This window comes from Pseudorca crassidens, chromosome 9 (genome assembly GCF_039906515.1).
Source record: "Pseudorca crassidens isolate mPseCra1 chromosome 9, mPseCra1.hap1, whole genome shotgun sequence".
Classification (NCBI taxonomy): Eukaryota; Metazoa; Chordata; class Mammalia; order Artiodactyla; family Delphinidae; genus Pseudorca; species Pseudorca crassidens.
In genome coordinates this window covers 101,439,752-101,464,455 of record NC_090304.1, presented here as the reverse complement: position 1 = coordinate 101,464,455, position 24,704 = coordinate 101,439,752, and the positions used below count along the sequence as shown (strand labels likewise).

General features: G+C 41.2%; 1 protein-coding gene across 3 annotated transcripts; it reads right to left on the bottom strand.

Annotated features, from left to right (window-relative positions):
• Window positions 1-74: 74 nt before the first annotated feature.
• Window positions 75-23,479, bottom strand: STT3A (STT3 oligosaccharyltransferase complex catalytic subunit A). 3 transcript variants are annotated; one of them, XM_067751484.1, is made up of 19 exons: window positions 23,352-23,426; window positions 22,658-22,813; window positions 21,144-21,270; window positions 20,311-20,371; window positions 17,918-18,039; window positions 17,396-17,541; window positions 16,125-16,215; window positions 14,715-14,821; window positions 13,626-13,790; window positions 12,184-12,364; window positions 11,185-11,340; window positions 10,146-10,237; window positions 9,300-9,455; window positions 8,859-9,047; window positions 7,826-7,942; window positions 7,606-7,708; window positions 3,575-3,763; window positions 2,456-2,571; window positions 75-1,891 (listed from the first exon to the last, which is right to left on the bottom strand). In XM_067751484.1, exons 3-19 carry the CDS (start codon window positions 21,229-21,231, stop codon window positions 1,853-1,855), a joined length of 2,118 nt encoding a protein of 705 aa, XP_067607585.1. In that variant the 5' UTR covers window positions 21,232-21,270; window positions 22,658-22,813; window positions 23,352-23,426; the 3' UTR covers window positions 75-1,852. The 3 variants fall into 3 exon arrangements, with proteins under 3 accessions (XP_067607585.1, XP_067607584.1, XP_067607583.1); XM_067751483.1 differs by having other exon boundaries at window positions 22,658-22,733; XM_067751482.1 differs by lacking the exon at window positions 22,658-22,813 and having other exon boundaries at window positions 23,352-23,479.
• Window positions 23,480-24,704: the final 1,225 nt, after the last annotated feature.

Sequence of the window (24,704 nt, the reverse complement as noted above, 5' to 3'; positions counted from 1 at the left end):
AACCAAATCCTCAATTTCCACACCAGAAAGTCAACAGATGATACCTAAAAGTGAAAAACCAACACATAGCAAAATAAAGCAAGTCATTTAATGATATGGAGGTAAGTAATATGAGAATCAGCTGAGTTGAAAGTGGGTACCTCGGGGGGGGGGGTGTGGAAAACAGCGTTGTTGCTTTTTAGAATTATTTGATTTTCTTTTACTGTAACGATGGAAATTAGAAGTGCACTGTAACGATGGAAATTAGAAGTAAATTTTTAAAAAATATAGCTTCATGTAGCCTAGAAAGTAACAAAATTAAAATCATAAGAGTAACAAGTACAGTGATAAAGGGTTATCCCATTCCTACAGAGGTAAATCACTAATGATCTCTAACTGGTATTACTCATATTGGTTAAAAAAACAAACAAAAAACCCACGTCTGAATAACCTCTTCCACTAGGGAGGAATTCTGTATATAAATCAAGTCATGTATTTACATATAGTAAATCAAATCTTACATCAGATCTAAATCTCACCCACAGTTGAAGCACGTGGTACATAAAACTGGTTTGGAAGGCTGCTTCCTGGGTACGCAGGTAGACCCGAGCATACCTTTAGGAGCACCATTTTGACTTATCTGAAAGTCACGTCATTGCTCCTGTTTCTTAAACAGGTAACAGTAAAGAGTTACCTTGTATTTTTTTTTTAATAACTAAGGGTTTATACACATCACTGACATATGTCTTAAAATACATAAAATACCCTATTGTAACTGAACATAAGGCTGTTTGTCCTGACATTAAATATAGATGGAACTCCTGTGCTTTTTGTAGCTAATTTGGCAAGGGCTTCAGAACCAGATCATGGAGCTTGTTAGTGATATATAATAACAGAGGCTGAGACTAAGGGAGAGAGAAGCTCACCTTTAAATATTCACAACAGTTTTAGTGCATGAGCTAAAGGAAATTGCTAAAGGACAAGTGAGAGTACTGAAAAGCTAGATTTCAGATAGATACGTATGGTTACAAATCAGCTAATTCAAAAACACCTACTGACCATCAAGTTCTATACACGATGTTGGAGGAGTTTCGTCCTCTCCATCGAGAATAATTTCACTGTTTGCCTTAAGTCTTCAAAACTACTGATTTAGTATCACTGGATTTACTCCTGCATAAAAACAAAAACACCTAGCTAGTCCCAAAGAAACTGGTGAGATCAGGTCTGGCTAGCCACCTTCTGTCCCTTGTAGTCAAAGAGCCTCTAAGGACAAGAGATGTTGAGAACAGAGACATGATGGCAATGCAGCTACCTTTCCTGCCCAGAAACGGCACTCCTCTGGTCCCACAAACTTTTATTCATTCAGTAAAAGCTTACTGAGCACCCACTATGTGCAAGGCATTGTGCTAGGTACTGCAGTTTTTGAAATGACAAAACTGTTTGTATATGTAGGATCTGAGCTAGTCCTTGATAGTTCTCCTGATTTGAGAGAGAAAGACAGAATGCCCCTATGTGGCTCATTTAGGGAGCCAAGAGCACAGATGAGGTCTGTTTTCTGTCCTTCTATCAGCCCAGCATAAACTTTAGGCTTCCTCAAATCAGTCATAAGTCAAAACAAATAAGGCACATTTTTAAAAAAATTCCCCCCTTTAATTGACCAAAGTAAAGCCATGACATTTCATTTGGTAACCTGCTCAGAATTATAAAGATCATTCCATTTGGCTCAGCCCATACTGCCCAGGACAAAACCTCCAGACAATTCTAATCTCGTCGTGCTCTGTTCTTATAAACCGCATATTTTTAAACCATCTTCAGCGCCCTAAATGTGACACACTCAGTGCGAAGCAGATCAGAGCCGAACGGACGTTAACATTTATGTCCTTGACAAGCCACGATTATCCAGGTCCTTCACCTGCCAACAGAAAGGTATCAGTTTAATATTTACAATCATCAGGTCAACATGGGAGAGCTTCTCTACTGAGCTGGGTTCACCCAGATGGGGACAGATTATGTTGGATTATGCTGCCTGGTTTGGCTCTGGTGTGGGACTAGCTACTCTTTCAAATACAGCAAGAGTTCTCAACCTTTTCTTACGTAAGAGGTATAACACACTTCTATGTGACTCTCTATGCCATAAGTTCTTCAGTGGGAGAGAAGAAAATGTAGTTTGCAAACACACACACACTCTCCTTCTCTCCCTCTCTCCCTCTGTCCCTGTCTTTCTCTCCCCCCCACCGCTCCAAGACTGACAATCACTAAAACAGATCAAGTCTGGCTCCAACTGGAAAAATATCACTGTAACCACTTCCAGGATGACAGAAGACTGGAGTGTCTACTTTCTAAGAACAATCTAAAATAAAAATATTCTAAGTGAGTCGCAAGCTACTTTTTAGACATTAGAAATATCCCTATTTTATAAACATGTGGCCCCGTTTTTAAGCACTAGAGCTGCTTTCTCAGTGTTACATCTGCTCACCTTGTATATCCTGACCAGCCAATGTTCTGTGGTATATGCTTCCTCCAGGACATCAAGCTCAAAGTCTTTATTCCCAATCTCAGCATTCCGAACACGGTCATAGCCTAGTGGACGCTCTAGAGAGTGACAAAAATGGAGACACACATCTTTCTACAGTGCTTATTTCCTACAGAAATACTAAGTCAACTTGATTAGTCATCCCACTGGAACATTATTCCCTAGCATGCAATTTGTTTAGAGAGTAGGGCTTGCAGAAAAGGACATCAGTTAGTAAGGGCAAATCAAGTGTTACCCTAACTCAGGTCCTCTCCGAGATGATGCTTGGCAGAGTGCATGGAGATTATCTCTTCTAAGAGACAGAGGGCTGACTTCCAAGCACCTTTGTTCCTGAGGATTACCACCCATGGCCTCTGTGATACACTAGCAACCCTTTTGAACCTATCAGATGTCACAGGCCTGCATCTAATTCAAAAGTAGTCCCAACTGCAGAACTAAGAAAGGAAAGAAGTCAGAAAGAAAGACTTTATCAAATTACTTTCAGTTTATCTGAAGAAATGTAAAGTCCTTTATCTCGCTCTATCACCTTTCACATTCCTTTCTCCACTACAATACCGTTTACTGAGAGGCAATAAAAAGTAATGGGCAAAAGCACAAAAGCTAGAGCCAGACTGCCTGAGTTTAACCTGACCCTGCACTAGTTATGTGCCTTTGGGCAGTTAAGGAACCTACTTGTACCTCAATTTCCTCATATATAAAATGGCAATAATATTAGTATCAACCTTTTGGATTGTTATAAGGATTAAATGAATTAGTAGATATAGAGCACTTAAAGCAGTGCCTGGCATATAAAAAACACTGTATGGGGCTTCCCTGGTGGCACAGTGGTTGAGAGTCCGCCTGCCGATGCAGGGGGCACGGGTTCGTGCCCCGGTCTGGGAAGATCCCACATACCGCGGAGCGGCTGAGCCCGTGACCCATGGCTGCTGAGCCTGTGCGTCCGGAGCCTGTGCTCCGCAACGGGAGAGGCCACAGCAGTGAGAGGCCTGCGTACCGCAAAAAAAAAAAAAAAAACACTGTATGTGTTAGCTATTACTGTTGTTATTATCAGGAATCACTCACTGGCTTCTGTGTAGACTTGTCCAAAGCGGTAGTAACACATCTTGTACATGAGGCAATTGAGCAGCACTGGAGAACCCTCACGGTCCACACGGAATTCCCCAGTTGGAGTATAATAATCATGTTCCTTGATATGTTTGCCTGTATCTGTGCTCCCTCCAATCCGGACCATCCACAGAAATTTGTTGATGTCTAGAAAAAAAAGAAAAAGAAAAACTGCTGTTATCACAAAGGTTGCTGGAGCTAAATCACCTAATGAAAGGTCACTATGTCTAAGGAAATTCCCCCAAATACTTTTCTAATGGGGTATAGTACCATTTAACTCTAAGTTATAAAAATAACAAAGCTAATGTATGGTCAAAACTTTTTTCCTCAAAATATACAGCTTTTCCTATAGATTTTCCTGTAGACTCCTAAAATCCTACGCTATTGGCCCAGACTTAGGTCATAACTGAAGTTAGTCCCAAGTATTAGCTAGGGCTAAGCTGTCCAATATATTAGCTATTAGCCACATGTAGCTGCTGACACTTGATATGTGGCTAGTCCAAATTAAGATGTGCTGTAAGTATAAAATACATGATGGATTTCTAAGACTTAGTCCAAAATAAAACAAAAAAAAGTGGGTAAAATATTTTGGTTACACATTAATGTTTTAGATATATTCAGTTTAATAAAATTATTTAATTCATTTTCCCTGTTTCTCTTTACTTATTTTGATATGGCTAATAGAAAAAAAATTTTTTTTAATAAATTTATTTATTTTATTTATTTATCTTTGGCTGTGTTGGGTCTTCGTTGCTGCGAGTGGGCTTTTCTCTAGTTGCGAAGACCAGGGGCTACTCTTCCTTGCGATGCGTGGGCTTCTCGTTGCGGTGGCTTCTCTTGTTGCGGAGCACGGTCTCTAGGCATGTGGGCTTCAGTAGTTGTGGCACATGGGCTCAGAAGTTGTGGTGTACGGGCTTAGTTACTCCACAGGATGTGGGATCTTCCCGGACTACGGCTCGAACCCCTGTCCCCTGCATTGGCAGGAGGATTCTTAACCACTGTGCCACCACGGAAGCCCCGCTAATAGAAAATTTTAAGAATACATACGTGGATCCCACATGTCATTGGACAGCAATGACCTAGGGAGTAGCAGCTTTACCAAAAAGGTAGAGAAGAGAGAATGTGCTCCCTCTTGACCTACAGTTGCAAAGTTACAAACTTCTAAAGCACATGTATGAGAAGTCAACATTTCTATGTCAAACACACTACCAGGCTCCATAAATACTGACAGCACCATCAACTCAGGTTATCTCTTAGAATATGTCACTCCCTGTATCTCCCGCAAAGGTTTTAGGGAAATAGACGATTAGTATAAGATGAATCATTGATCCGTAAGAAAAGATTCCTACTGCTACTAAAAGGGGTTCCAGGGAATATCACAGTGGTGAAGAACACAGACTCTGGATCTGGACTCTGGATAAACTGCCTGGGTTTGAATTCCCACACTGCCAATTCTAGGTGGGTGACCCTGAATAAGTTACTGAACCTCTCTGTGCTTCAGTTTCCTCATATGTCGAATTAGAAAAACAAGAGTATCTGCAACGATAGGGCTGCTACAACATTATAAGTAAAAGCATGTTACCTTACATATTGTTTGTCACATAGTAAGTATTCAAGAAATAATATTATTATCCTCATGGAATGTCTGCAATCGTACCTCCATCTTTCAAATGGAAAACCTGAAGCACAGCGACTTGCCTAGACCACACAGCCAGAAATAGGACCAAAAATAAAACCCCAGAGCATCAACTCAACTATCTTAGAGTACTGATTTTATAGCTCCCTGGCAGGTATGTTTGAAGCAAAAAGCTGACAAGCTTTGAGAATGGAAGACTGCACAGCAAAAGAAATGATCAACAAAATGAAAAGGCAACCTATGGAATGGGAGAAAATATCTGTAAACCATATATCAAATAAGGGGTTAATATCCAAAATATATAAGGAACTCATACAACTCAATAGCAAAAAACCCCCAAATAATCCAATTAAAAATGGGCAAAAGACCTGAAAAGACATTTTTCCAAAGAAGAGATTCAAATGGCCAACAGATACATGAATGAAAAGGTGCTCAACATCACTAATCATTAAGGAAACATAAAACTACAATGAGGCATCATCTCATACCTGCTAGAATGGCTCTCGTCAAAAAGACAAAAGACATGCTGGTAAGGATGCTAAGAAAAGGGAATACTTGTGCACTGCTGGTGGGAATGTAAATTGGTACAGACACTACAGGATCAGTGGGGAGGTTCCTCAAAAAATTCAAAATAGAACTACCATGTGATCCTGCAATCCCACTTCTGGGGATATATCCAGAAGAAATGAAATCAATATCCCAGAGAGATATCAGCAGTCACTGCAGCATTATTCACAATAGCCAAGACATGGAAACAACCTTAGTCTATCGACAGATGAACAGATAAAGAAAATGTGATATATATATATATGTATCATGGAATACTAAAGATTTCAGGGAACTATCCATTTCTACCACATACGTGTGTACATTCGCATATATAAAAATACATATGCAAACAAACATACATACATACACAAATACTTTTCTGTACTATTTGGATAAATTATTATTAGCAAGAAAAAAACCTATAATCACACACAACCAAATGGTGCTGAAACAATTGCTTGTGAAAGTTCAAATCCATGGGACCACATCCCTGCTATCATCATTCTTCCTCTGCTTGTACAAGACACACCACACATAGAAACTAGTCTTATTACTTTATACTGACACTTTACATATACTATCCAGGTGGATTTGTTAACTCTGTCTATATCAGAAGCCAGACATAATCTAAAATCTGAACATCTCTAAGAAGCAACCACATATTCAAAGAAAATTGAGACAGAAATATGAGGTAATTATTAACTGCAGAGAACAAGTTATTCTAGATAAGAATGTAACCATGGTGTACAGGTTGACTCAGCAGTAAATAATGTTTACTTAGTCATGATGAAAACACTTTATCTGGATTTAACCAAAAACTGATCATTAACTCTACTGAGAAGATGCAAGACAGAAAGGGGGAGGGGATCATACAAAGAACTAAACTCCTTATCTACCTTAATAAGAAGTTGACACAGCGTATCTAAAATGATCGATCAATGAATAGCAGGATATACATATTATTTAGAAATATGTACATAAGTACTAGCAGAAATAACTGAAGGAATAATTTTCCTGGGAACTGACGTTATAAAGTAGTTTAGGGGCAGAGGACTTTTTTTTTTTTTTTTTTTTTTGCGGTATGCGGGCCTTTCACTGTTGTGGCCTCTCCCGTTGTGGAGCACAGGCTCCGGACGCGCAGGCTCAGCGGCCATGGCTCACGGGCCCAGCCGCTCCGCGGAATGTGGGATCTTCCTGGACCGGGGCACGAACCCGTGCCCCCTGCATCGGCAGGTGGACTCTCAACCACTGCGCCACCAGGGAAGCCCTACCATTTTTATTATAAACCTTCAGAAGTATTTAACATTTAAAAATATAAACAGGTATTGCTTTAATTTTTTTAAGGCAGAGAACTATATTTGGATGATTCTTCTAAACATACGATTTTGCTAATAATCACAGGGAACATGGTTAACATATGCCATATAAATATATATATATAAAACATTTTAAGTTGGCAGATGATTCTATGGCTTAAACCCACTAAAAAATGTTAATTCTTAAGCTCATTTTCAGAAGCCTTATATTCTCTGTTGTTCACTGGTTGTGGAACTACTCCTAAGTCTTTAGACAATTATAGCATGCCATATCTACATGAGAAGAATTCTTTATATCTACTTCCTACCTGTTGCAAAATAAATAAATAAATAAATAAAAATAACCAAATCTCAAGTTGCAAATACTTAAAAACTTCCCCAACTAAGAAAATATGTTGATATTGGTAAAAGGATAGAAAAATAAAGAGATTCATCTAGTTTTCTTAGAAGCTATGCCTTGTAGCTAGAAGTAGAATCAAGTACATTACCATCAGAGGAATACCCAGTAAGGCCTCCAAAAATGACCAGCACATAGCTAACATCAAGCTCCCTCATGATCTCATAGGCTTTTTCTTCTGTGGATGCCATTGCCTAGAAAAACACACGCACGTTTCTCAGCGCAAAATTCCAGGCCATGTGACCCCTCATGGAGAAGTATTTCCCACTAAACCCTGTGCATCAAACACTCAAATGACCCCTTCACCTTACCTGCCCTACTCGAGAAATATGGGTATTATTCCATGTGTTGTTATCCACTAAAATAGTCCGATTCGCCATAGCTGTAATCTGGTAGCCATAATCCCACCATGACATGACCTTCGCATCCTGAAAGAAGAATGGGAGATGGAAATAACAAGCTTCTCACTGCCTCCAAAATCAAATACAAGAGGGGTGGAAGGGCATCTGACAGGAAGTGAGATATTGCTAATTAATGTTTCTTCACAGAATAACATACGCCCAACAACAAAATACATCTTGGTACCTGGTCCTACATTTACATACAATCATGAAATCTCAACCGCAAATTATACAACCCAACATTGCCAATACTTTCATCCCAGATCATCTTATACAAACAAGCATAATGGTGCGGGAGGTGTAGTGGGCTGTGCAGTATTTCCAAATAAACAGCCTGGTGTCATCAGATAACCGTATTAAATAAATGACCAAAAACAAAGTCACAATAATCAGTTACTAAAAAGAAGGGGGGTGGGGGAGGGGAAACAAATCACAGGATAGGACGAAAAAGGATTAAGAAATTCTTATAAGAATCTAACTCAGAAGTGCCATTCCCAGCAGCTATTGGAAAGAAAATCACTTCAGATTCTCAAATGGTATAAACCAAAATGTTAAAAGTGGTTATCTTAGGTGATCCTTTATGGAAAATTTATGTCTCCTTTTTCTTTTCTTCGCTTCTATTTTCGGATTTTTCTACAATAAACATGCATTATTTATTAACTATTTTTCTTCTTTTATAATTGGAATGGCCTACCTCATGATAAAATCACCATGCTGTCAATACAAGTGTCCAAGCAGAGTGCAGATAATTACCAGTAAAGGTCGCTTACAGAAAAAATCCTGAATTGAATGGAGGTTGACATTTAAGGCTCATTCAACACCAGGTTCGATAGCTCCAATTTCTCCAAGCTTTCCACCCATCTAAAAGCTATCTGATTCACTCTAACATCAAATGTCTCTCCCTTCCTCCTACCGCACAATCCCACGCCTCCCAAATCTTCACCTCTGGAGTATTGTGACGAAGCCAATAGTACGCTTCTCGGAAGTCATCAAAAATGATCCTACTACCATCCCCACCACGAGCAGACAGCACAATGGACGGAGAAGAGTAGGCCTCGCTGGTCACCCAGGTTGAATGAAAGGTATAGGTGATGAGAAAGAAAGCCATGACGAGTATCATGCCACTTGCCACCTAGACAAGGAAGAACTGTGCTGTAAACCAAATTAAATTTATGTAATACAGAACAGCTTCTTACACACAGTCAGTAATATAGATGAGATGACTCAGAATAAATTAGAGGCTATGAGTTCATTCCGAGCTCTTGTGACAGTGCTCTACTTTACTCCCCCTCACTCAAACAAACAAACAAAATACAAATGCAAACACACACACAAAGACACACACAGTTCCCCAAGCCAGTTCTTTGCGTTGCTTAATTCTTACTTCATTCTTAATAGGGTAGGTAGAATCCTGTTGTTTCTTGTTCTTCTTGTCTGGTCTACTTATGTCCAAATTCTTCATATAAGTGGACAGCACCTGAGAGACTCCAATGCCAGAAAGAATGCACATAACAGGCGCCAACACTAGCATCAGACGCACCTAAAAAAAAAACGGAAGCAAGATCACAATCAGTGTTTTACAAATTACAGATTTCAACCTATTAGTAGATGATGACATCAATTTAGGGGTTTTCAACAAACATGATCTGTCAGTGAAATGGAATAAAAATAGAAGAGAAAATACTTGATACATCTATAGTAGAATATATATATTTTTAAAGTTTGTTTTTCAGGTCTACATGTATATATGTATACCCTGAGCAATGATACGATATAAAATGTATTTCTTAACTGTGGTTTGGGATCAAAAAAGTGTGAGAAGCACTAACTTAACTGCAATATATAAACTCTCTTCTCTCTTTTTAACAACCTAGCACTCAGAACCCAGGCCTTTAAGAAAAAAACATCATCTCCCATTTTAAGACACCAGAAAGAGAGGGGAAGGAACCCACCCAGGGTCAATTTCTCCAACAAGTGACAAAGTGCCTCTCCCTAACACAAGGGTTATGAATCCAAGGAAGGTGGGCCCCACAATCAGAATGTATGAGTGCCCCATACATTCCTGGGAAGGATCAACAACAGTGAGCAGCTTTACCACGCAGCCCCTCAAGCGCTCAGAGGGAAGCCCCTGCACAGCATCAATACTGAACCTGCCATGCAGGGGTACGAAGAAAACCCTCAGAGCTAGGGGTGGAAAGGTTCGCTAAGACTGCAGGCATTCATTTCTCACCATCACAGCTGAAAAGTACATGCTGGTCACACCATACATGATGATGAAAATCCGGGCATCAGACAGGTTGCTAAAGCAGTAATAAAGACCAACTACAAAAGTAAAAGTAAAAAGAAGTGAAAAGCTGAAAAAACAATCATAGATACATGCAAAGATGTTACTACGGCACTCTTTAAAACAGCAAAAAATCTGAAACCACATAAATGTCCAACATTAAGGATGTAGTTAATTACAGAATATTTATAAAATAGAATAAAATACATCAATTAAAGTACTGCTGTGGAAGTTTATGGACCATATGCCTTCCTCTTTACACACCTCTGTACTTAAAAAACTAACAAATGATATATCTTATATATTATTTCTCTAAAGTAATACTAAATAACAAATTATCGTGATTATGAAATTTTAAGTCAGAGGAAAAACTCTATCATCTGACTTCTAATCAATAAATAAATGGATGAATATATATCAAAGCGTTAACAGTAGCAACAGGTGTGTGGTGAGAACTCCTGAAATTTTACTTTTTGAAATATTTGTCTATATTTTTACAAATGACAACTTTCTTTCATAATAAGAAAAAAAAAGTTACTTTAATAAAAAACAAAGTCCCTACCACTGGTAAATTCTAAGATATATCTGAATTGGCCAGAAGATAAGTTAGATGAAGAAGTTTTACAGTCAGCTATGCCTATTCTCAAAATTCAATACTGCCAAGAAGATAAATGGGGAGGAGTCAGGGATGAGGGGTGGGGTATACTAGAAGCACTCAAAAACCCTGAACTAGGGCTGAACTGTAACTTATGATACAAATGAACAGAAAACTGTGAGACTCTGAACTTGCCAGTATCTGCAATTGTTCAACTTCTGCTCTGCTTCAAATATTAGAAAAATGTGCTTAGCCATCCTCTGTACTGCATAGATAAACAGGCAAAAACCAAAAACAACAACAAAAGCACAAGGATGAGGGTATTTTACTTATTTTGAATCAAATGATGATTCTTAGAAAGAAGACCACTTCAGAACAAGGCAAACAGACCTGGAAACATGAAGACGAGAAGCTGCAGGTCGAAATAGTACGAAGACCAGGTCGTAGGCTGATGCTCAGACACAGAGGCGATGATGGGGATGTTGTTCTTGGCATAAGAAGGATCCAGCAGTGAGTAGAAACGGCCTGTCCAGGGAGATATTTTTCCTGGCAGCAAAGAGGCAACAAATATTTCACAATTACTTCTGAAACAAAATAACATGTGATCCTAACTAATCACAACTTTCCATTTAATAAGCTTCTCTGAGACAGAGGACTAGGTTTTTGTTTAAATGCCACCAATACTTCGAGAATTTCACTCCTTCCTTTCTTTCAAACTTGAGAGTATTTTTGTCAGCACAGTCAGTAGAATAAAGTCAGGTTGTATATAAACTCAGAGAGAAGGGAGGCAGAGATACTTCCTAGAAGGGTTTTAGGACCAATCTGGTCAAACCAAGGCCAATGCTATAAACTAAGTCACGCAGCCCTCCAGTGGTGCTCTGAATACACAGAGTCTTGGGCAAAATCAAATCAGCCTCTGAGAAGTGTACGTGAGGAAGAGGAAGAGAGGAGGAAAACGTGGCATGCTACCCAAACTAAACAGTCACGGTTTTGTCATATGGGATTAGATGAGGCCACGCTGTAGGGCAAGCAATGTTAGGATTTCTCCCACCCTACCAATAGGAAAGAAAAGGACGGACACACACACACACACACACACACACACACACACACACAGAGGAGAAAGATTAGCATGGTAAAATACAGTCCTGTCACCAAGTGTAGGTCTTCTGAGATTAAGAGCTGATCTAATATGATTTTCTTTCTATGCTGAATCCAGACACTGGCTGACAATAGGATTGAATGTGCAGAAGTTGGACTTTATATGCTTGAAATCAAGAGAAACAGGAGGAAAGAATGAATTTTTCTGTGGCCAGGAAATAACCCATATTTTTGGAGTTTATTCTATGTTCATACCCATTTACACTTAATACTAAAAGCCTTCCCTACCTGTCAGCATGAGGAGAGCTCCCACGGTGAGAAGGACAAAGCCTACCAGGGAGATGACACTTCGGAAAAGAACTTCAAATTGCTGTGGATTCAACTTGCTGCGTAGATAATCCACAAAGGCATGGATCTGGCAGAGACCAAAGACCCCAAAGGCTGCCATGTGCTCTGATGAAAGGACCGGCTGTAGGTGAAAGCATATGTATGAGATTGTTAGGAAAAGAACGGGTCCAGCCTTGACCTGAATTATCCTGACCAAGTTCAGACCAAAGGGTCCAATGAGTTCTGAGGCCACCAAGGAATTAGGACCAATCTAGAGGAGGGTCTAATTCACCTACCTCATTTTTCAAAGAATATTTAGAGTCCTCCAAAGTGTACCACACTCTATCATTATCACATCTCTGGCCTTTGCTCAGGCTATTTCTTGAGCCTCGATTGCAATTCTCACTTTCCCAAAATTTGCATTCACAGAAATTCTGATCATTCAAGGCCCAATGCAAATACCATTTCCTCCTAACCTACCAAACTGAAATCCATCACTCTCCTCTATATTCCACACCCTTTGATCTCTTCCATAACTTAGACCAATGGTCTCAAACTCCACCAGGCATAATCATGGCAGGGGACAGGAAGAGGGGGGGTTTAGACAGACTGCTAAGCCCTACCGCCAGAGTTTCTGATTCAGTAGATCTGTGGCAGGTCCCCAGAATTTGCATTTCTAATGAGTTCCCAGATGCTGCTGACACTGCTGGTCCAGGAACTACATTTCTAGAACGACTAGACCACAGACTAGTGGTTCTAGAAGCGTGTGCTTCTTTCCCAACAAGACTGTGACTTCCTTAAGGACCAGAACCACATTTTTACTTTTAACATTTCCCAGGTATTAGCAAATTGCATACAGCAGATGATCAGTAACGAAAAACTTGCTGACCTGAATAAGGGTTCCACTTTCGTAAGAATTTTACATGACAAATCACACATACCACATTATTCTCTGACTTAATAGCTGTCTCTTAACCCTGTGGGGTAATGTGGTTAAAAGGTTCAGGCTTTGCTTGCTAAAGAACTTTCACTTGGGCCCGATTAAGAAGTTCAGGGGTCATTACTATTAAATGGAGTCATTCGCATTAAAAAGGACTGAAAAAGATTAACTGTGATCACTCACCTTAACTCAGCTCAACCAAAATATCCCTCCTCCTCCCATAAACCTAAGCCAAGTTAGGAGTCATTAAATTCAAACTTCATGAACAAATATTAACACACTCCAGGAGGAAGACTTTAATGACCAATAACTCTGTTGCTTCAGTTAACAGAAGCAGTGTTAGCAAGGTCAGACCTGTGAATAAGTTTTACTATCCTCACCAGAATCCAAGATAAATCAATTTAGTTGGAGCTGCTTAGAAAAAGTGGAAGCAGCTAAAAACCTCACTCAGTCTAAGGCTCACCTGGAAACCCACAAAGGAGATCTGCATGGAAAGGATGGTGCCCAGGCAGTAAACAGTACAGTAGGCCACATAGATCCGGTGGGAGAAACGTCCTGTGAGCATCAGCACCAGTACATGAAGCGGGATCAAGTTGATCAAGAACACATAACCTCCCCATGAAGAGACCTAGGACAGCATAAAAAAGAAAAGTTCGTCTGAGCACTCCTCCTTGGATCACCACCATGTACCTTAGGATGTTACCTGTGACCTTTTTTTTTTTTTTTTTTTGCAGTACACGGGCCTCTCACTGCTGTGGCCTCTCCCGTTGCAGAGCACAGGCTCTGGACGCGCAGGCTCAGCGGCCATGGGTCACGGGCCCAGCCACTCCGCGACACGTGGGATCTTCCCGGACCGGGGCACAAACCCGCGTCCCCCGCATCGGCAGGTGGACTCTCAACCACTGCGCCACCAGGGAAGCCCTACCTGTGACCTTTTTAAAGAACATCTCTTTACAGTAACCAAAAACTTTATTTACACCAAGTGGTTTAAAGAGTTTAAATAATTGACTCTTTAAGTAGGAAAATCAAATTAACACCCATTACTGTAACTCAATCCTCTGTTTGCTACGGCTCCTGCCATCACGATCACAAAACAAGAAGCCCCCAACTCTCAGCATTAATCTGGATACACCCTACGGTAAGGTCACACAGAGGATTTAGGGATTCAAGGGAAATGTGATCAAGTGGAAGCAGTTAAGGAAAGAAGTCTCGTTGTTTACAAGATTGAACAGAAAAAAATATACGTCAGGAAAGGAAAAATTTAAGGGGAACACACCAGAAAAGAGAGTTGGCCAACCAATATGTACCCATAGGAAATACAGTATCTGGAAACCTTTAAAAATTAAAAAAATTATCTCTATCTTGCTATTATACAATGGATATGCCTGCCTGCCTTGGATTAGGCTTTGTATGGACACAACAGACTATATAAAGACTTTTAGCCTCTAGTTCATGGTCTCAAAGCCCAAGAGCTACTTCCAATTTATATCAGTTGATCCCGATAGGTATTCAGACATAGAGAGACTCCTGAAAGTAGGGAGTGAAGAGTTACCATGTAGAAATAAGCAAGGGCACACTTGGCTGCCCAATAGATGGAACCAGTCTTTACTGCTTTGATCCACATGTAGTAGGTGAGTAGCATGCAGAAGATGGCAATCCCTGCAGAAAGAACACAAAAATCCAGTAAAAGGCCATGCTGGAAGAGTATTTCATACTGTTCTGGAACAAACTACCTGGATTCATATCTCAGACCTACTACCCATTAACAGTGTAATTACTCTACCTCCCTTTGTCTCAGTTTCCTGTAAAAGAGTCCATAATAGTATCTACTTCATAAAACTACTGTGAAGACAAATTTAACTATTGCATGTAAAGCACTTAGAACAGTACCTAGCATGCAGCAAGCACTCAGTAAGTATTAGTCATTATTACTACTATTCTTTCCAGGCACTAAATTCCCTGCTGTTTCAGTCCTAAAGATATCCCGTACTATCAAGCACCAGCCTGCCTCTACATCTTACCACAAGCTGGTCCATATGCCCTGACTGCCTCTCTCCTTAATATCTGCCTAACGAAGTTCCAACTTCAGGGCCCAGTTCAAATACAACTACTTCCAAAAAGCCTTCCGTGATTCCCAAATCTGAATTAATCTCTCCTCTCACCACGTTCCCAAAGTACTCTGCTCACCCTTCTCTCATGGCACATAATACTATCTGCCCATTATTATTAATTTTTATAGTCTGCATTAATCTGTGTTAATAGATTATAGGCCAACATAATTTTATTCATTATCTATCCCTATAATTCCTTAATTATAAACCAATACTCCTATTCATTAACTATCTTTATAATACCTAACACTGTTTTACCAATAACATTCAATAAATACAGGCTGAATTGGAAATAAGTCAATAAAAGTCACCATAGTTTTAAGAATATCCATTCCTCTCATCTAGGAAAATAAAGCAAATGTTTACAATGTTAAAACAACAGTACCAACCAACACTAAAACTTAACTCTACTTTTAGGAGTACAGAGATGAGCCAAAGGCCTTATATAAGGAAAATTACCAGCTACCTTTCTAGAGGAAATGACAGAGAGAGAATATAAACTTGTCTGAGGTCCCTTCCTGCCCTTTTTTTTTGGATGTGGACTGTTTTTAAAGTCTCTATTGAATCTGTTACAGTATTGCTTCTGTTTTATGTTTTGGTCCCCTGGCCGAGAGGCATGTGGGATCCTAGCTCCCCGACCAGGGATCAAACCCACACTCCCTGCACTGGAAGGCAAAGCCCCAACCACTGGACCACCAGGGAAGTCCCTTCCTGCCCATTTCTCATCTTCTCACCCAGACACCATTTTTGCTATCACTAAACAACAGATTTGAACCCAGATTCTACTGCACTTCATGAAACTCTACTAGATAATGAGGTGAACAGATCCTCTTCAGCCCTTTAAGTCTTACCTTCATTATCATAGGAGCCAGCTACAGATCGGGAGATATAGCCAGGAACTACAGCAATCATGGCTGCAGCAAGAAGTCCAGCTCCTGCATCCTGTAAGACAAGAGGGGTAACAGGAAGTTAACACCAATACATCTATGAAAGAGAAGAGAGGATCCACTAGTCCATTCTGCTTACAATGGGCCCAGGGAACAGTCTGACACTTTCCACGGTAGATGTGATGCTAGAAATGTTTGCAGCACAAGAAAGCTACATACTTCACAACCAATTCCCTGCGATGATGGCAAGTCTGAAACTGAGTACACACATGTTAAGAACAGACAAATCATGTAAGCTGTCAGATGCTGCCCCAGAATGGGCTGTTTGGCTGGAGTATCCCCAGATTTATGAGTCCCTACCCCTAACAATATCTGCACACCACAGGAACACCAGTCACTCCTCTACAAGCTATCCAAAGACAACCAAAGGAAGACCATACGTATTCGAGCTAAAAAGCCAACGAAGACAGGTGACAATCTCTCTGGACTAAAGATGCCAGGATCTTAGATAATAAAGCTGGAATATTCCTAGGCAATCTGTGAACTCAGGAGAGAAGAACAACAAAGTATAACCCACACTCCAAAAAAGGAAGGACTTGTCTGTTCGTAAGAGTCAAATTTGGAACAAGGGCAGCAAGGAGAAGGATGAAAACGTTTCCAAATTAAACTCAAGCCCTCCTACTAGTTTATCACCTCTCAGGTATCTCCCTGACACCATAGCCACAAACTAAGAATAGCATGCAAGGAGCCAGGGTCAGCAATGCAGAAACCTAGAAGAAGAGAGTCAGTATTATGGAGTCTACTACAAAAGCCAAGTGGTTTAAGAATTTTTAAATAAACATTTGAAAAAAAAAATTAGCAAATAATTGCTAACTGTCCATTTCCAGTAGGAAGACCTAACCACTTCAGAACGCTTCTTGTAGTTATTTTTCCTCTCCCTTAGATTGTGAGGAATTCAAAATCTAAACCTCATTTTCAATATTTTTTTTCCCGTATGTAGCAATTTATATTTGACCTTCATATGTTCTCTTCTAAGGATAAACAGTTGCTAATGACAAGAAACCACATATTCTCGGGAGGGGCTGGGGTGAACTCAGGAATTCGGCTCAGCAAAAGCGGGCTTTAGCCTCTGGCTCCCTGCCCTTCTAAGGCTCTCAGTCCCCCACCCTTTAGCATCAACTTGAGAGGTTCAACAACATTCATTCCCAAGCCTCCTGTCACCCCAAATCCTTCACCTTGAGTTCTTTGGTAAGGTGGTACGTGACGATGGTGGTGAAGGAAGAGAAGAGAGGGGCCAGGAACACACAGACATTCCGAATGTCGATGGTGATGTGGAAAAAATGGAGGACATGGTAGATTGCAGCAGAGGTGATCATTAAGCCTGTAACCAGAAGAAGAAGGGCCAATAGGTTATCCTAGTAAGACAAAGACAAGGGAAAGAGAAAGGGAAAATCCAAGTATCAATAAAGTGATAACACCGGTTTTGACAAACCACCAGAAACACTAATACAGCAACTGCAGGAGGCCTATAAATTTCTCTCCTATGGATTCAAGCAGAAGTCCAGAATTTACGGAAAACTACCCATTCCCGCTCTCCCATACATGTTCTCCCTTCTATATAAGATCTACTTTTAGGAATCTGCAAGCAGAATGAAATTACAAGTGTCACAAAACGAAGATATTAGAAATAAAAGACACTGTTCCATAATATAAAAATATCTTACTGCTGCAAAGGAAAAAAATCCTGTTCCCCTCACCTGGGTAAATTGTTCCTCCAATGATTCGTCCCAAAGGGTACCAGGCCCGGTCATCAAACCAGTTATGGAATTTATAAAATCCCTCCTCAGCCAGGAACCGGGTAGTCCGATAATTAAAGTACCTATATCAAGAAAGAAATGAATTGTGTCTCCTCCTCTCCATACCCAAACACTTGCCTCAGTTTGCAGTGACTTTTGCTCCTCAGGTTACACCACTGAGGAACTTATCATTACTCCAATAACAGTCAGTTTGGTACCAAAAAGTATTTCAAGCATGAAAATCATTTTACATCACCATAAGCCTCCTCATTTATAGCTCCATGCTTGTCTCAGTTAAAGCACTGCTTCTCTCGTAAGGAAATGCAACCGTAGTCTAACCTTATAAGAAAACACTCAAGAAGGATGCTTCACCAGGCTGGCATGTAGTAGGCATTAGCCCCAGTCAGAAAATTCAAGCGCTCCAAAGACAGGACAGCTGAGATGTGGACACCAATAAACTTGACTCTTTTCAAGTGACAGGAACACACAGAGGAATATTTCCATACCACAGGCAAGGAGACAAGGATAACTTTAGGTGATGAGCATCTCTAAAGATGTGGGTGTAACACCATACGCAGGATGAACATTTTTTAGTCCACTCCATAACACAAACTTCTTAATAAGTGTTTAAACTTGTAATTAGATCTACTCATGTTGTTATCCAAAATAGTTCTGAATGCCACCTCCATGGTAGCATAAAAATACAGACTACATAAAAAATACTTGACATAAAATGCTTACAGTTATATACGGACACAGTTCTTTAGGTCCAAGCTATGTAACCCCTTCTCTTAAGTTTCTCATTTAAAAAGAAATAAAAAAGACAAAAATATATATGGAAATAATAAAAATATAAACAAATAAATAAAATAAAGGGAGCTGTTTAATCACTAAAGATAATCATTACTAACCATCTTTCCTGCCCACCCCTCTAACCCCATTTCCTCGTTGGTCAGTCAAGTTTTAGCAGCTGAAGTAAGTAAAGTAGCAGATGGCAGAAATCTCTATCCTTCTGGTTGTTGCTGATGAATGTTATTTTGGTAACTGTCAGGGAGACAGAAGGGATGGGGGTAGAAGGCAGTCAACGTGTGTCAGAATCATGTCCTTTACCTAACAGTAGGAGAGGCAGAGTCACACAGAGGAAGTGCAAGTTAGTGGGAAAAGGTCTGGCCTGGGTTCACACCCTGGGCCTCAGTTTCCTGCTCTGCAAAAAGAAGTGTCAAATCACATGATCTGTACAGTCCCTTTCATCTCAACAACTACAGAGCAGATGCTCTTGCTTTCCCTGACCATCTCATCTCAGTATTTGCTCATCTAGAGGGTCTGAGAAAAAGCCCTAACAGACTGGTGATCAAGAAACAAAAGGATATAAGTTTCCTCATTCATGAGAGAGAAAACAAAAAACAGAAAAAACTGATTTGGGAGGCCCCAAAGAAAAGATCTGTATGCCTCCAAAGTGCTTTCAAATATCTACACAAAACAATACGACAAATCTGTAAATACATGTAGGTATTAAACTTGAATCCATGCTCCATAAACTGAATATGCTATTTTTAAGATATCAATGATGTTTCAAGAACCTACGATTCTGGTTCTCCAAATTTTTAATTAAGCCTTAACGTTAGGTAATATAATATAGTTACTCCAGTGTCTAGAAACAGACAAACGTAGATTCACATCCTGGCTCCTCCATTTACTCTGTGTGTAACCTTGAATGGTCTCTGCCAGCCTCAGCCACATTTGTGGAAAGGAGACACCACTACCTCCTTCTCGTAGGGTTATTGTAAGGATTTATAGATAATCTGTAGAACAGTTCTTGGAACAAAATGAAGCTCAGTAAATGTTTTTCACCTATGCCTCTTTTTATCTAATAAAATCTCCAATCCAACTCACAGCTTTAAATTTTCCTCAGTGTCTTACAACTTAACTGATAGGCCCGATTTCTAACATATTCACTGTTAAACACAAAAAAGTCACAGATCTCAAGTTCATGACTTATAATTTTTCTTTTGAACCTCAAACACACACCAGGCCCAGGCCCCTTTCCCTCAGTCTGCACCATTAACTGTCTACCAAGCTGAGAAGCCAGGCTTCTCTTAGCTTAGCCAGATCTTAAGTGATAGGCACACCAGCAACGCCTCTCTCATTTTTTAAGAGTTTGAGAGACTCGCTCAAATTCCAACAGAAATGTTTCAAAAGGAGACAATTATCTCCTTTAGAAAACTTGAGAGTTTTCCCCCCAAAATGTATAGAAAGTCCATCTCCATTACGGAGAGCTCACTGGAACGTGAATCTGATAACCATGAACCTAAATGTTTCCCAAAGGAAATACCAGACCAAGCAAAGGTACTCACGGATCAAATTCATGGATGACACTTTCAAATCTCAGGACAGCAAAGAGACGAGTGGAGAATGCTGCAAAAACCAGAGAACTATTATTTTAATGGTAATGTACCATGAAAAACAATAGTAGGTAGTAATATTATAGAGGTAATAGTATTATCCAGCACACAAGTCACAGGAAATACAAAATGATGCTGAATAAAGTATTTATCCATTCCTCCCACACAGAAGAAACAGAGAAGTTCGCCTTCCCCTGACAATGACACCTACGTTTCCACTTAAGTAGGACACATTTAACTACTTATTGTTAAGGCCTATGACAACACATTCACCTACTAATATTGCACCCAATTTACATGGTCGTCTTGTATATATGTTGACCTCCCCTCCCCACAACCTTACCTCCCCAAACCTTAGTTTGAAGCAAACTAAGAGGTAAGGAAATCAAGACTACTTATGACTCATGAAGAGCTAGAAAAACCTAAGAAAACAGAGTAAGTTCTGGAGAGATTTTCTGAAATACTAAGGCAGGCAACCACAGAAGACAAGTATCTTTTACAAAATTCAGTATCTCAGAGTCCCCGGTATCTCTTTCAGTCCTAAGAGAAAACAGAATTAGTACAGCGTGTTTCTCATTCTTTCACAGATGATCAATAGTCCCAACTTTTATAATCCTTGTGTTTCTTTTATTTTGCTTTCGCAAAATTCTACTGATTGAGAACAGTAAAAAGAACACATTGCAATCTGCTGGGAAAAAACAAGGCATTTAAGAGAGCCATTGTTGATTTTTCAAGATTTTCTCCTTTCCATATCTGAAGAAAGAGAGGTCCACGTGCACACTCACATAACACAGCAGCCATTGACAGAATTAGAAGCTTCAGAAGTGTGTCCTGCTTCTCATAGGACAACCGTAAAAATCCCAGCTTGGTCATCTTGACATCAATGGGTGGCAACAGATGACACTCAAATAGCTAAAATGGAAAAGTCAAGACCATAAGATATTAAACACCTTCAACTTACCTAATTCAGTTTCATATTTTATGGTGGTAGAGAAACACAGAAACAGGAGTAATGCGCACACCAGAGAGGGTCAGGGCTAATACTAGTACCCAAGTCAAGCCTGAATTATGACCAACTGGCAAGTAAGTAGGCACGTCAGGTCTGTGAGTCAAGGACGAAAAGGAATGAGACTCTATCACCACAATTCTGCTTCCCAGTCCTTGCAGCTAACGAGCACATAAGCACAATTGGCAACAGTGTGGTACAACAGGAGTAAAGAAGAAACACAGAAAAAAGGGGGTTGGAGGAAGACATGCAAAGAAAACAGGAAAGACTGGAAATACAGAAAAGAATAATTAAACGGAGAAACAGAGCATTCAAGAAAAGGCAGGAATGTATGAAAGAAAGCAGGGAATGAGCACAGAAGTGAAAGCAGAAGGCTGAGAAATAGAAGTCATGACTGAATCAGCACAGTTTACAGCCCTAAATTTCAGCTTCAACTGACTGGCTGCAAACTTTCTGTTCCCAATCCCAGTGGGGATGCAGAGTCAACTAGAGAGCATGACTGCTCACTCACTAATGCAGGTACAGTCATGCACTCAGAAAGAGAGGAAGATACACACAGATCACTGCACTTTCAATCGCTTACATCGCACTATAACTACTGCTCAGATCTACACCCACTTCCCATCAGCTGTCTCAAAGCATCCTGGAATTGACACTGCTGATTTAAGCCACTAATCCCAGAGACAGCTCATGGAACCAGATGACAATCTGGAAGGAAAAGAGAATAAAATTTTCCTACTAAAGCAAAGAAAGGTTGGGCTGGGGTAAGGGGGGGGGCGTACTATATTAAAATAAAATGTTGAGGGAAGCAGGCTGTAGACCATTCAGAAGAGTGATCACTTGGCGGACAAGATTTATCAGCACTAATTAGGAGGTTAGCTATTTCTGTTTAAGACAGCACTGCCTTCTTAAACCATAAACTGGTCAAGGACTAAGTGACAAAGAATATGATAATAAAGAATATGCAACACTGTACAAGACTGCAGGGGAAAAAAAGGAACCTGGATCCTTCCTGATCTTTCTCCCACTATTACTAGAGGAAAGGAGCGGAAAAAATAACACTGGACAGGGTGGAAGGCATGAAGAATCATATATTTCTAGCTCCAACTGTGGGAAATCAAGCATCTTTTCCATAACTGTCCCAGAGGGGTGGTTTTACATTTAATCCTAATCCAAAAGGAAAACCTTATCTTGAAATCAAAACTAAACACCTAACTCCAGGAAGTCCCTAATCCAGCCACATCCCTCAAGTTTGTACTTGTTTTCTCCCACGCCTGAAACAGGAAAACTTACCACCGCTGAGCTGATATGAGCCACACGCCTAGAAGACTAAGCGGACGAAATGAGTACTAGAACCTCTACCTGAAAACTGAGTAAAGAAGCTGGTAATTTAGGCCAGGACCTTAAGGGAGTTTCCATACTGTGCTCTCTGGTCGTGTTCGCACACCGCTAAAGCAAATAAAGGCAAAGTCACTTTCCTTAAAGCACCTGGCATCTGTCCTCCACCTCGCCTGTGCCGGCAAGCTGTGGCCCCCTGTCCCACCCTGGCTCTAGTTCCGAAGACGGCAACTTGCCCACCTGCTGGCTCACACTAGCCCCACCCTCCCCCACTTCTGCTCACTCCTGCGCGTCCCTCCTCCCTCCGTCTCCCACCTTCACGAAATGCAACACCCCGGACACCACCCAGCGCCATCCCACCGCCTCACCACCCCACCGCCTCAGCATCCTGAGCGCCAACCTCTCCAGGACTAGTCCCAGGGTCCGATCTTTTCCACGCCCTCCTAGCCTAAGCGCCCGCCCAATCCTAGACCCCCGCCATCCTTCCATTCCAGGTCGTCCCCCACACGCCACACGCCCCCTTCTCTGCAAGGCCTCAGACTCTGCCCGCGCCCGCGCCCACGCCCACGCCTGACGCCGTTAAAGCCCCACCAGCGCCTTGGACTGCACTTGCCCCTAACCCTCAAGTTATATCCTAGGGTCTTCTCACCTGACCCGAGTTCCTAAAGAATCCGCTCGCCTCCCGCTGCCATCCGTTCAGCGGCGCACCCAACCCTCGCAGCGTCGGGTCCGCCTCCCGGACCTCTCCCCATTGGTTGACTCAGGGCCAATACGACACTTGAAGAGAGCGATAGGATGACGGAACTGTCTGTCAGACTCGGAGGCGTGGACGAAGCCGCGCTCCCACTTTTTAACTGGACAATACAGGTATCATTTAGTAGCCGGAAGGCGGGACTTCGTGCAACCGCCGAGCCATGATAGGCCGGCTCAGGAGAGCGAGAGCGCGGAAAGAACACACTCGGAGCAGTTTGGTTGAGGGCCGAGCAGTGACGTGTCAGTCTGCGGGCCGCGAAGGAGTCGCGAGCGGAAGGTGTGGCGCGTTTAGCACAGTCACGTGACAAGAAGCGGAAACTACGCGAAGGAATGGGCAGAAACTACAAATCCCGAAAAGCCGGGCTGAGGTCGCTCGCCTCCGTTTCTGAGAGTTTCGTTTCTTTATAGGTAGAAATTGATGTTGCCTAATATAAGGTTAAAGGAGAGGTGGGAAGAATTTTCTACCTATTCTCAATGAAACCTCAATCGTTTCCCGGTCCAGACCTCTACATCTTGTGCAAGATCTTGTCTGACAGTTCGCTCAAGAGCTGTTTGACTTTGCTCCGGTAAACTGCGATGTACAAGAGCCCTGCAAATGTCACGAGGCATTTATTTCCCTTTCTTAAGCCCCTGACCTCGTGAATGAGCATGCCTAGGGCTAAAGAGGTCGTCGGGGTTCGGTGGGAAGAATCTACGCCGCGGGCTGAGTCCCACACGGTCGCAGAGGCGGTCCTCCCAAAGCGTAGACAAGCTTCTTCCTGGAACCAGCTTGCAGCCTGGCGGTGCTTTGCTCACCCCTTTGTAAGTAACCTGCCAGTGAAAGCTGCCTTGCCTCTCTTCCCCTTCTCTCCTCACACATAAAGAAACGTTGCTTGAAGGCACGGAAGGGGGCGAAGTTTCAGCAGCCAATTCCATCACCTCTCGGACACGCACTCCCACTCCCTACACATCTCAGTGAGCACGAGCCACACCGACAAAAATGGGAGCATCCGGCAACTGTTCAAATTTAGTGCCTGCGGCACTCCTTTCTCTTCGCGGTTACTCTACTGCTGAATGCAACCGACTAAACTTACTGAAAGCATATTAAATCAGTACTTCAAAATCACGTGTAGTTTTCAAAATATACACGACCAGGTTCACCCCAGGATGAGTCAATAGATCTGCTTTTTCGTTTTGTATTTACAATGTGTTCAGTGTAATTTTATTAACAGAAGGAAAATGAAGCTGAACCTGAAGGAACTGCAGAACT

What these genes read in the sequence shown, in the direction of transcription:
- STT3A (XM_067751482.1), bottom strand. Translation starts at nt 21,231, where the DNA reads ATGACCAAGCTGGGATTTTTACGGTTGTCCTATGAGAAGCAGGACACA. An exon ending in TCTCCTTTGTGGGTTTCCAG is followed by an intron (nt 12,365 to 13,625) that starts GTGAGCCTTAGA and finishes TTTCACCTACAG; the next exon opens with CCGGTCCTTTCATCAGAGCA. An exon ending in ACAAGTCTACACAGAAGCCA is followed by an intron (nt 2,572 to 3,574) that starts GTGAGTGATTCC and finishes GTCACTCTCTAG; the next exon opens with AGCGTCCACTAGGCTATGAC.